At 35.9% G+C, this 13,242-nt stretch overlaps 1 protein-coding gene across 3 annotated transcripts in view; it reads left to right on the top strand.

Annotated features, from left to right (window-relative positions):
* Positions 1-9,177, top strand: part of SERPINI2 (serpin family I member 2) — a 32,918-nt gene extending 23,741 nt beyond the window's left edge. For all 3 annotated transcript variants that reach the window (XM_035710406.2, XM_025425483.3, XM_025425484.3), the window contains 3 exons: positions 1,257-1,343; positions 4,634-4,723; positions 8,915-9,177. In XM_035710406.2, coding sequence (XP_035566299.1) covers positions 1,257-1,343; positions 4,634-4,723; positions 8,915-8,991 — 254 coding nt within the window. In that variant the 3' untranslated portion in view covers positions 8,992-9,177. The remainder of the gene's footprint in view (positions 1-1,256; positions 1,344-4,633; positions 4,724-8,914) is intronic.
* The last annotated feature ends 4,065 nt before the right edge of the window (positions 9,178-13,242 follow it).

Below are 13,242 nucleotides of genomic sequence, written 5' to 3'. Positions count from 1 at the left end.
TGTTGGGACCTAAAGAACGACAGAGCCAGTCAGGGAAAGTTCTGGGGAAGGGGGTTTTAAGTAGAAGGAGAGTTAGGGCTATGGCCTTGGTGCTTGATGATGAGCTGGAGCTACTAGATGAGGAGAGGAGGGTAACAGATGCAGATAAGAGGTATTCAGGGGCCCAGATAGAGTGATGACAAGCAATTTGGAATTTATTTTTAGGAAGCCATTTTTTGTGCAAAAGTCCCTTCTATGACATCTCTTTATCTTGCCTGATGGGCTTTACTAGTCGGTCAGCTGCCAGAGCTGGGTCCCCTTTACTATAAGGTATTGCTACCCGAATCCTTGTAAATCTGGTGGTTTTGGTGGAGCCCGTCTGATCACATCAGGTTTCTCTCCCAAGAGAAACAAAGCTCCTTTTTCTCCTTCCTCTTCAAGTTTCAAGGCCCATCGTCCTTCCTCTACTTTCTGGCCACCACTGAACCCAAGACCATGCTTCCGTTGTCTCTTTGAGGAACACTGTCAGATCTAAGTGGTCCTGACACAGCGGGAATGGCTGATGGCTTCTGAACTCATGGCTTCACTTCCCCCTTCTCAAGAAGACTATCCCTGCGGGTCACAGGATCAGAAACGCTTCACACACACATCAGTTCCACCAAGGGGAGAAGAGGGGCATGTTCTCTCAGCTTGTATCCACACCGGAACAGAATGTTGTAAGACACTATCTTACACTGAGAAATTTGACAGGTTTTAAAGCATGGCTCTGAAGTGATTTTGTAACAGATGACAAAAAAGCTCTTTAGACTTTCATAGCCTCACCAGTCTTGAAAGAAAGTAAATTTTGTTTTAAAGTCAGATCAAAACTGAATACAGAATTTGAAAGGCAAGTTGGCTTTGAGGTTGAATACATAGGTGGGATTAATTCAAATCTGTAAAGCCTTTTTCATCTTGTCTGTGGACCGTAGCTAAGGGGGGCAAAACCTTCTGTCCATACAGATATTTCACTTAGTGGGATACCTGATTTGAGGCTTATCCCCTTCTATCTCTGCCTTTGTATCCGGGCTAAACTTGATCTTTCTCTACGGGTCTCTGTATCATTTCTGCAAGAGCTAAACTACCTTCCACCTCTAGCAAATTAACTAACTTGGGAAGAATTTGTTGTTGTTGTTGTTTTTTCTGTTCTTTATTCTTTTGATAATGTGATATAATATGGGATGCAATAAGTGATGGGTCTGAGTTCTAATCCTTAAATACACTTTCCTATTTTCCAACAGATTCAGCTGAAGTGTTTGTTTCCCAGGTCATGCAACACATTTTTTTTGAAATAAATGAAGATGGCAGTGAAGCTGCAACAGCAACTGGTAGGACAAATGGTTTCATGATCGACCCAGAGGAATGACTAAGGGGAAATGTGCAGAATTAAGGCATTGGCATTTCTACAGGACTCTGATCTCCTTTTTCTCTCCTGCCGTCCAGCAAACTGTAGGGAGAAAAGAGAAATTGGTTGTATAAGCTATGTTTGTGTCTCTGCAGCTGCTGCATAATAAAAAAAAGACCAGGGTGGGGATTTGATTAGGAGTTGAGGCCCATCTAGTGATATTTGCTTATTTGTAAATTGAATTTTACCTGCCAATTAGGAGATAGGACCTGTGAGGGAAACTTAACCCTCACACATGAAATCATTATTGTTCAGGAATGCTTACTTTTAAGCAATTAATTAATTTCCTTCTTCTTTTACACCAAGTAGGTCCCTACTTTTCTAATACTTTTATTTGTCATTACCTATACACCAGTGGCTCTTAAAGTTAGCTGCCTGTTTGAATCAACTGGAAAGCTTTTTAAAATCCTATGTCCAGTCTATCTCCCAAAACTAAATTAGTAAATTAATTAGATTAGTATCTCTGGAGGTGAAATTCAGACTCTAGCATTTTCTTACATTTCCCTAAGTGAATTTAATGTACATCCAAAGTTTAGAATCAGTGCTTGTCCTTGCTATTGCAAGTACAGTGCATGGACTAGAAGGATCAGCATTGCTTGGGAACTTGTTAGAAATACAGACTATCAGGCCCAACTCTAGACCTACTTAATCAGAATCTCTGTTTTCTGAGGTCTCTGGATGATTTGTGAACACATTACAATTTGAGAACCACTCCTTCATGATAGATTTCCCTGAATAAATGGCATTTTGAATAGTATCTATGCTCCATACAAGTAATCCTCAAAAAATAATTGGAGAAAATTTAATTAGAAATGCAAAAACAACTTTAATGGATGTCTCATAAGTCTATTTTAATTCTTTAGACTATTGTGAGTTTAGCCAATATGTAAAAGATACGCATCCTTTAAGTTGTCATATTGATAAATTTCTATAAATTTGTACTCATGTTATTAATTTCTTGGTTAATTTATAATACTATGTAGCGCCAATGGATTTTGACATGTAGGTGGGTCACACTGGACTCCTGCTACCATTCTAGCATCTCCTGAAGGCCTTGGCATTACTGTGTTCAAGGAACTGAGATTGGAGGGCATGGGCTATTTCAGTCTTAGAGAAATAAAAAGATTGCTTTGGATGAAGTTGTTGGCCTATGTAGACAAATTTTCCAGCTGCTTTTATGTAAGAGTCCTTATAGATCATTCTTTGATCCTCTCATTACATCGGTGAAGAAAGAGGCTCACAACATGAAATGGTTTGCCTACGGTCATACTATTAATTGACAGCTGAGTTTGAACCCTAATCAGGTTCTTGGACTTCAAGTTCAGAGCTCTATCACCCACTGCCTCTAATTTAAGTCTAGGGTTCTCTAAGAGGGTGTAACAATCATTAAGGGATCAGCAGTGACACTGGTGTATTACATGTCCGAATAGTTTTCCGTGTGAGTGTTTTGACTTTCAGGTATCTGATCAGGGGATGCTCAAGAACAGAAAAAATCTCAAGTATTCACCCAAGTGAGAATAGGAATGACACGGACTATACTTTTTTTTGCATTCTTTCATCAATTCAAACCTAAGTCTATATTCACTTGTAGTTTGGGCATTGTAGCCCTGATCTTGCAGGTAGGAGACTGCTATGCATTTTACACTACCAAGGTTATGCTTGATTCTGAAGGGGATCAGAATATGCCACCCCAAAATAGACCTCTTTGCCTGAAGGGTTGTTTAGAGCTGAAGAAAATGGAGAAACAGCACAGAAAAAAAGAGCTCTCTCTACTCTCCCTCGATTTGCCTAAAACCAGGGCATAAATTTCCCTTGTAAAGGTATCTTTCCTCCTCTCTACCAAATCAGAGAACAATCTTTATCACAAGAGATGAAAGTTGGCACTGCAATGAGTCTATTTAATAAACCTTATGAAATAACCCTCTTACTATTATTTTTTCCTATATATTTACCTCCCCATAATGTATTGCCCCAGAAGCACCCTACCCTGTTTTTTTTTTTTTTTTTGAGTTATTCTCCACAATATACCACCCTTTGTTAAAAAGATAGATAAACCAGATAAGCTGTCAAGCCTAACATTTTGCAGGATATTTACTTTTTTTTTTTTTTTCTGTGAAGCTCCTCTGGGGATATAAAATAAACCATTTCTTCTGTTAATCTGTCTTTTTCAGTTTAATTTGCATACCCTGGTCACAAAGAAAGAGTGTAGAAGACAGGTTTTTTTCCTTCTCTAACATTATTTTTCAGTTCTGATCACTTCTGTTGCAATTTTTTAAATGACTTTTTCATGAGTCTGAAAATAATTGTACAAAACCATTGCATTATTGGTAAAGGAAACATCTGAATTGAGTATAGAAATATTTAATTTTTTTAAAGATTTTATTTATTTATTCATAGAGACAGAGAGAGAGAGAGAGAGGCAGAGACACAGGCAGAGGGAGAAGCAGCCATCATACAGAGGGCCTGATGTGGGACTCGATCCAGGGTCTCCAGGATCACGCCCTGGGCTGCAGGTGGTGCTAAACCACTGCGCCAACGGGGCTGCCCAGAAATATTTAATTTTAAAAGAAAAAAAAAACAATCATTTAAATTTTTACCCCACTTTAAATGTTGACAAATGCTACAATGGAGCCACATGATATAAATTATTATAGTAAATAATTATTAAAGCAGAAAATCTCTTCTTCTAATCACATAAAAAATCCTATATTCATTCACAGCACAAATCCTAAAAGCTCTGAGGCCACAGAATAGTTTCAGAAAAGTTAAAAAAAGTAAATCTGAACTCAGATGTAATTACCACAAGCCTGAAGAATAGAAATAAAGTGCAAACAAATCTGGTTAAGAATTAATAGTTGAAACATTATAAGGATAAATCATATAACATAAATAAAAAGTGAGCAGAAAATTACTGTTTAAAAGAAGAAATTTTTCAACTGCTTTCACTAAATTAAATCTAGTATCTGGCTTTCTTCTTCATTGAGCATAAATGTGAAGTTAGAATTATTCCATGAATAATCCAATATTTGTTCTTCTGCTCTTTGATTTTTAAATTTATTCCAGATTTCTCTGTATTTTGAAAATGGTTATTTTTCTACAAGTTACCTCCTCAAACGAAATGACTATTCTTGTCTACAAAAAGTATTTTGGGTATATTTTCTTTATTCATCCTTTAATGTGAACATCTAAATAACTGTTGTCTCTATTTCATAGGTATGCACATCCCTGCAATCATGAGTCTGGCTCACAATCAATTTATAGCAAACCATCCATTTCTGTTTATTGTGAAGAATAACCCAACAGGTATCTTCTCTAGAATTCTCTGGGGAAACTGCTTAAGTCAAACAGACCTAGTTCTAGCTGCTATTTGTAATCTAAATATCTGAGATCATTTATTCGTTCAATTTATTGAATCTATTTCGATTTTTCAACATTCTTTCAGTGGCTACTTGGCAAATGCCTCTTTTTTTTTAATTTATTTTTTATTGGTGTTCAATTTACTAACATACAGAATAACCCCCAGTGCCCGTCACCCATTCACTCCCACCCCCCGCCCTCCTCCCCTTCTACCACCCCTAGTTCGTTTCCCAGAGTTAGCAGTCTTTACGTTCTGTCTCCCTTTCTGATATTTCCCACACATTTCTTCTCCCTTCCCTTATATTCCCTTTCACTATTATTTATATTCCCCAAATGAATGAGAACATATAATGTTTGTCCTTCTCCGACTGACTTACTTCACTCAGCATAATACCCTCCAGTTCCATCCACGTTGAAGCAAATGGTGGGTATTTGTCATTTCTAATAGCTGAGTAATATTCCATTGTATACATAAACCACATCTTCTTTATCCATTCATCTTTCGTTGGACACCGAGGCTCCTTCCACAGTTTGGCTATCGTGGCCATTGCTGCTATAAACATTGGGGTGCAGGTGTCCCGGTGTTTCATTGGCAAATGCCTCTTTTATACCAGGCATTGCATTTTAAGAAGTGACAGGGGCCTAAAATCGGGCCATGGTGGTAATAGCTGCCAACACAGCTATTATATATGCTAGCAATTTTAAATACCTATCTCTAACTAACACCATTCCCTACAGGTTAGCTATTTGTCCAATAACAACACAGAAGCTCAGAGAGAGGTTATATAATTTGTCTAAGCTCATACAGCTGGAAAGTAGCAGAATGGAAATAGGGCCTGTTAGTCTCAGAAGTCAACTCTCTGTGGTGCCACAAGAGGAGTAGAAATTGAGAATTGAACAGTTGTGAAGATTTCAGAGATAGAGTCCAAAAGAATAAGTGACTAGCTTTAGGCTTTGAGCGGAAGGGAGAGGTCAAATATGCGTCTCCAGTCTGGGCAGTTCGTGAGAGATGATGCAATTAGCTACAAAAGGTAGAGGTAGTAGTAGATTGGACAGCATTTGACACAAAGGCAACATGTGGTGTACTTGGCCATGTGCTCTGCACACAGTAATAGTATCCCTAGAGACTGGCAGTGTGAACTTGGATGTCAGATGGGGCTCAAGACCTAGCTGTGTAACCTAATGGTTGTGAGACAAGTCAATTATACTTCCTAAGCCATATTTTCTCTACCTCCTATTTAAACATAATATTAGTACTCATCACCTAGAGTTAAATAAAAGAATATATGAAGCCTGTAAAGCTATGCCTGGCATGTAACATTCATTATGAATAAACAATAACTATAAGTGAAGGAATGACCAAAGGAAGGAAGTAGAATGGAGAAGTTTCTCTGTGTAAGTTGGGTTACATGGTAAAGAGACCTAGTTAATTTTAGATCTGAATCTATTAGATTAGCCAATGGTACTGATATTATTGGCCCCCTGAGGGAGATATCCATCTCTTTTTAGGCAACAAGAAACCAATGCGGAATGACCCTTCTGAAAGTTATGTCTTGGAAATAATGAGATAGTTTTAGGTTTGCTGAGATTGCATTAACAGGACTTCAATTCCAACGATGGGCGTGTCAATGTTAAAAGATATTCTGAGTGTGCCATTTGATCTATACATCCTTAACCTTTAGATAACTCTAATTTCTTACAATTAGTATGTAATTATCGAGTATGGAGAATAGAAAGAAATGAAACTTCATTGGACATCAATGCATAAGGAAATAATAGCATTTAGAATATGTTTGACTCTCTATTTTCCAAGTTGATGACCAAGGCCATGTAATTGCTTTCAGTTAAACAGCAGTGAAAATTCTCATCCCCAAATAATCCATTTATTTATTTATTTGTGATAATGCTTAACTATCAGACTTTAATGACAATTTCTACTGTCTCACGATCTTTATTGTAATGAGACTTTCTAAACTAGAGTTGCTCCCTTTAAGTAGTGTTTAAAATGAATGGCTACTCATTTATCAGGGGCTGTAAATTGTTCCCATATAAACTGTAGAATGGGCCATTATCTTAAGACAATACACATCCAGTGATTTATTTATTTTTCTCTCACAAATGAATTGAGGAAATCCTTGAGATTGACAGAAATGGTGCCTTAGCATAGCATAGTAAACTAAGTGGCTCATGCTTTACATAAAATATATTATTTTCATGATTTCTTAAGTAAGAGGATGAATAATTTTACATTTAGTATAATCCATTTTTATCTAGATTTAAAATTTTCTTTCAGTCAAATAGTCCTCTTGGGCAAAATCCAAACATTTTTTGTATTTTTCTATCATGTTAGTTTTATATTCAGTATATTCACTCAAAGCTCTTACTAAACTGAACTTCCAGGGAAATGAAGAACATTTTTTCTTCGTGGGGGCAGGCCAGTGTTAGAGACTTTCAGATGCTATCTGAAATGTGCCATTTCTCAGAAAGTGAATCATGATTCTGAAACTGACAGTACTCTACACACAACAACAAAAAATATATATATTGTGTTTAAAACTCTAGTTTTAGTTTGAAAGAAAAAGCAGACAGCAGGGTATCCATTGAGAAGTCTTTCTTCTAGGCTCTTGGCTTTGGTTATACTAGTGTGTTTTAATATTAGGAAGTAAAAATTACTTTTATCTGATTGGAATATTATATACATATGTTGGTTAAATACAGAGGACACCTCTTTGAGAAGGGGGAACATAGAGAAAAATGAAACAATAATGATTTCTGCTTCAGCTTCCCTCTCCATCTTTTGCTGTTATGTCCAGGAAGAGTGCACTAATCCATCCACTTTAGTGGAGAGTAGATTAATGACTGCATAAGGACTCCATTGAACACATAGTACTCCTTGGTCAAAGAAACAGATTGAAAAGGCTGGGACAAATGGCTTTTATGTAACGCCCTACACTTCTGAGTGTTTACAATTTTAAACTGTTGCCTTCAATTATGAGGTTAGTTTCCCTAAAAGTCACTTTAAAAATTTGCCGAATAATTCCAATAAGCAATTTAATGCCATAAAATTCTAAAGAGACAACAGTCCTTGCTGATTCCTATTGTGACAAAATGCAATATATACATCCTGAGCAAGTTGTTTATGGGTCCCCATCTACCCGAAAAACAGTATTTTTCTGTTTCTTGGAATTATTTTGAGGTTTTTGAGGTGAAGTATTATTGATTATTATCACTAAAAGAAAAAAATGCTAGAGATTATGTCTATTTCCATGTTACTGGCTCTCTTTGGACTGAACAGTAAAGAGTTAATGAAATATCTAATAATAATATCTAGTAATTCTTTCAAACATATCTCAGTATAATTTCCATTAGATTTTAAATTATCCAAATTTATTTTATCACTTTGAAATTCACATTTATTTCATGTATCTGTAAGGAACATAAAAGTCAAGGCAATACTTGGCATCAACCCATTCAAGCCACTTCTCTTACCCTAGTTGAAAAGAAAGGTGAATGGATTTTGACACATCCTTTATTTCTGTTTTGTCCTCTAGTTCCTAATTCCTTTTCACTCACAAACACAGAATGGCTGGATTCAGGTGTTTACATTTCTGCTGTATTACAATTTCGCTTTAGTGAGGATTTGAAAGTACTAGCAATAGAAAATATTGTCTTTTTCAGTAAGCTTTGCTTCAGAGCTGAAGGAGGACATCTGAGAAGCTACACTCTTAACCCTAAGGGCTTATGTTACGTGCATAAAAAGATGACTGCTAATGCCTTAAATTTAAAACTCCACCATGTTCATCACCATTTCATTACGCTATGTTTGCCTGAGTCTCTATATTTAGAAGAACACCCCTCTGCTGCTTTATTTTTGCCTTCCTATATGAAAAACAGGACTAATGCATTTTCCGTGACAAGCTGTTGTTGGTGTTAATTTACTTCATAAATTACCAGAAAATGATTAATAATGATATAATTATGTATTTTAGACCAAGGACAGGGTTTTGCTGTTAGACGTTGCCTATTTATCTTTTACAGAAAGAAAGACTAAATGACTTGTTAAAATATTCAGAAAGACTAATTATTGTCAACTTTTTCACCAGAAATTCCAAGTTTTTTTTTTTTTCCTTTTCCTAGAATCAATTTTGTTTATGGGAAGGGTGACAAATCCTGACACCCAAAAGATGAAGGGAAGAGATTTAGATTCACTGTGATTGAAAAGAACAGCCTCAGAATGGAAGATGATTCCTGAAAAATAGTCGATTGGCAAAATATCATCATCTTGCAAATATTCTCTACATCTCTTTTTCTGTTTTAACTGTATGTGTATCAATCTTTACTAATATAGATCTGTATTAATGAATAATTAATGTTATTAATAAATGAAAGTATTCATTTAATATTTCTGGTTATGTTTTATAAAGTCTATATTAATCAAAAGCAGTAATCTTACATAAAATATTACTATTAATATGTTAGAATGGGGACACCTGGGTGGCCCAGTGGTTGAGCCTCTGCCTTTGGCTCAGGTCGTGATCCTTGGGTCCTGGAATTGAGTCCTGCATCAGGCTCCCTGCAGACAGCCTGCTTCTTCCTCTGCCTATGTCTCTGTCTTTCTTTCTGTGTCTCTCATGAATGAATAAATAAAATCTTAAAAAAAATACATTAGAACAATCTTGTCTAAGATATTTTGATACCGAATTTCTATCTTAGATATCAAAGTCTCTGTATTCCTAAAATACTGGGCCATCTAACTCCCAGGCATAGCAGCATTATTCAGACTGTGCAGAAGTAAGGTCAAGAGACAGAATGGGAATAGTGTGTGCCTCTCTGGGGGCCACTTAAGATACAGAGTTCCCATAACCATGACAGTAATGAGCTTTGAGTATTTTACTAATCTCAACTTAATGGTTTGTTTTGTTTTGTTTTTAATTCTAGTTAGTTAGCAGACAGTGTTATATGAATTTCAAGTGTCAATATAGTGATTCAACTATTCTATATGTTACCTGGTCCTCATCAAGACAAATGCACTCCTTAATCCCCATCAGCTATTTCGTTCATCCCCTCACCACTTCCCCTTTGATAATCATCAGTTTGTTCTCTGTAGTTAGGAGTCTGCTTCTTGGTTTGATTGCTCTCTCTCTTTCTCAATGAATGGATAAAGAAGATGTAAGATAGATAGATAGATAGATAGATAGATAGATAGATAGATAGATAGATATAGATATATAGCATATACATACAGTGGAATATTATTCAGCCATAAAGAGAGTGAAATCTTGCCATTTGCAATGACATGGATAGAGTCAGAAAGTATCATGCCAAGTGAAATGTGTCAGAGAAAGAGAAATACCATATGATTTCACTCCTTTGTGGAATTTAAGAAACGAAACAAATGAGCAAAGGGAAAAAAACATAATTTTTAACTCCATGCTTTAACATTTAATATTTGCCATTGTTTAATACCTTTAAGGTCATATCTATTTTCCTCTTCTGATTTATGCTTTAAACATGTATAGGAAAGTAAAATAATGAGAAGTTTTCCTATGCATGAAAGTGGCAGCTAAATTAGGATGATTTAGGAAGCTGACCTTCCAAGATTTTATAACACTGAAATAAGGAAGTGTTAGAGCCAAGATTGTAATCTGTAAAGATTAAATGCAGAACCCTTTCTCTGAAAACTCTGAAATGTCAGATCCAAATATCCAAAAGAATACTACATTCCGATGACTCGATATAACATGTTTCACAGTTTTTCCATTTTCATGTTAATGAGAGAGAGTATCCTTTTGTTTGTTGGCTTTGGCAAATCTTAGCAGAGAATTTCATGGTAATGACAACCCATTGTTGAGTTCTAATTATGTGTCAGACACTGAAGTAAGCACTTCATCTACATTACATTAAACATACGAAAAACCCTGTGGAACATTATTACCCACCTTCCAGATGGAAGAACTGAGGCTCTTATAAATTAGTCAAGGACACATAGCAAATAAATATGGTGATCTTCACAGTATTCCCAAGTTTGAAGCCAAGACTATCTCAGTGAGAAAACTGACTATAATCTCTGAGTTATAATCCTTTCTACTTAAGTCCTTCATTATTATTATTATTATTTTGAAGATTTATTTACTTATTTTGAGAGAGAGAGAAAGAGAAAGAGCAAGGGGAGAAGCAGAAGGAAAAGGGAGAGAATCCTCAGGCAGGCTCCCAGCTGAGTGCAGAGCCTAATTCAAGGCTGGATCTCAGAACCCTGAGGGGAAATCATGACCTGAGCAGAAATCAAAGTTGGCCGCATACTTGACTGTACCTTCCAGGTACTCCCTGTGTAAATCCTTTAAAGTAGTGTAGGTCTTCCCCTGAAATATTATGCTATCTAGTCTCCAAAGTCTAGATTTCTATCTACAGGAAAACCTAGAACAATACTCCTGATGTTATGAAAACAACTTTATAATTAATTATGATTGCTTAAAACCATAACATAATTGAAAGCGATATTCATTTTTCTAGAATGCCAACTTGAGCTTACTTAGCTATAGCACAGTAAATGCTAATCTATATGTTAATGATGTATCACAAGTTTGTTGCTCATCATGGAATGGATTTAAAAATATGCTTCCTCAGTTCAGGAAGAAGAGAATAATAGGTTGTTAGGAGGATAGTAGTTTTAATCAGGTCTGCCCAAATTCCTGTTTCCCTTGGAATACCTCAGTCTTAGGATCCTCCTCATGTGTACCATGTGAGTTTGCTCTGGAGATGTATTTATTTTTTCCAGAAATACTGAGTTTCCATCATGTTCCAGGCATTGCTGTAGAAACCAGGGCTATACCAGTGAACAAATCTGACAGGGTCTCTGCCTTCAGGGAGCTGACATTTTACCGGTGGCAGAAGGACAATATCCACTGAATAAAACAGGATAAGGAATTAAGAAGGGTTTTCTAAATGAGACAATGTAATAAGGTGACTGCCCAAGTTTCACTTTAAATAGTTTTTTTCATAATATGTTCCTCATATATTTGCTTTTCCTCACTAAGATCTGCTAAATGTCTGCCTCAAGTTCCTTGCAATGGAGACTGACTGCACTATCAAATGTTTTTCTTCTCTGATTTCATGTTCTGTACTTGGTTATTGTTACTTGCCTTCCAAAAGGAGCATGTTTAAGCTCCTCTTAGAAGAGAGGGTAGCTTTCTGGTGTGGGTTCCAGCTGAAAATCCCCCCTCCCACCTGTTCAAGAAACATAGTTGCCAAAGCACTTTCAAGATTAAAACCTTTAATCTTCATCTTCAGTGAAATTAATTCAGTAGTTATTATAGCTCCACATCACAAAGGTTAAAAATTTCTGGAACATATTTATAAAAGATATATATATATATGTATATAAATATATATTTATATAAATATTTATATATAAAATAAATATGAAATAATTTTCTTTGCCAAACTATGTGAAATTCTTAAGATCACAACAGTACATAATCTGTGTGGGATAAAAATACTGTCAAATAAATATCCTTTGAAAAAAATCTGATCCATCATACACATATCACATATACATTTTTTTTTTCCTTCTTGAGACAAAATGGCCATTAAAGTAATAGTATTTTTTGGAAACTTTGGAATTGGGTTTATTGACTTCACATAGTTCTCATTCATGACATTTTTTTAGAGGAAGGAGTCTGCTACTTCAGGCAGTGGGACCTTGGGAGTCAAAGACCTGAGATTTTTTTTGAGTGAGGGTGAGATTTATAGAATTTCCTGAATTGGGTAATAATGATCTAGAAATCTAGAAATACACAAAGAGAAATTAGGCAGATTTTCTTAGAAGTCAGTGGTTTGAGCTTCTGGAAGTAAGATATATTCTCCTAGGAGGGCCTTGCATCGTTGAGACATACCCAGTGAGGGGCTGACCCCTGAGCTGCGTGATCCCTGAGACTGACTCTGTGCACAGGGTGGAAAAGTGGGCATACTGTAATCTGTTGTTTGTAAAAGCAGTTTTCCCCCCCTGTATTTCATTTCTTTCTTTCTTTCTTTTTTTCTGTTTCCTTGTATGATCAACTCTAAATAAACTCTGAAGTTCTAGAAGCCAAAATCAGTTTGTTTTTCTTTTTCTTTTTCATGCCTCAAGTGACCACCCTGATGGTATAAAGGAAGTGAAAGATGAGACATTTTTCACTGTGTAAAATTATATTTTTGGCTTGTCACTTCAATCCTCTGGGGCTTTGATATCTTCACCAGTACATTGAAGGGCTGGACAAATCTTATTTTAAGTCTTTATTCTGAAGTCCTATGTTTGTAAATCTTGGACTTCTCAACAAAGACACATTCTGGAATAATGTCTTTTGAGTCACCATTATCTATAAACAGTGGGTTTTCATGAAACCAACAAAAATTCCAGGATGTGCCTTTCACTATGATGTTGGTTTATCACATTATCCTTAATGTATTTACAGTTGTCTTTTATAGGT

Source organism: Canis lupus, chromosome 34, assembly GCF_003254725.2.
Source record: "Canis lupus dingo isolate Sandy chromosome 34, ASM325472v2, whole genome shotgun sequence".
Lineage (NCBI taxonomy): Eukaryota > Metazoa > Chordata > Mammalia > Carnivora > Canidae > Canis > Canis lupus.
Note: the sequence above shows the minus strand (reverse complement) of the source record. Positions and strands in the feature narration are given on the sequence as shown.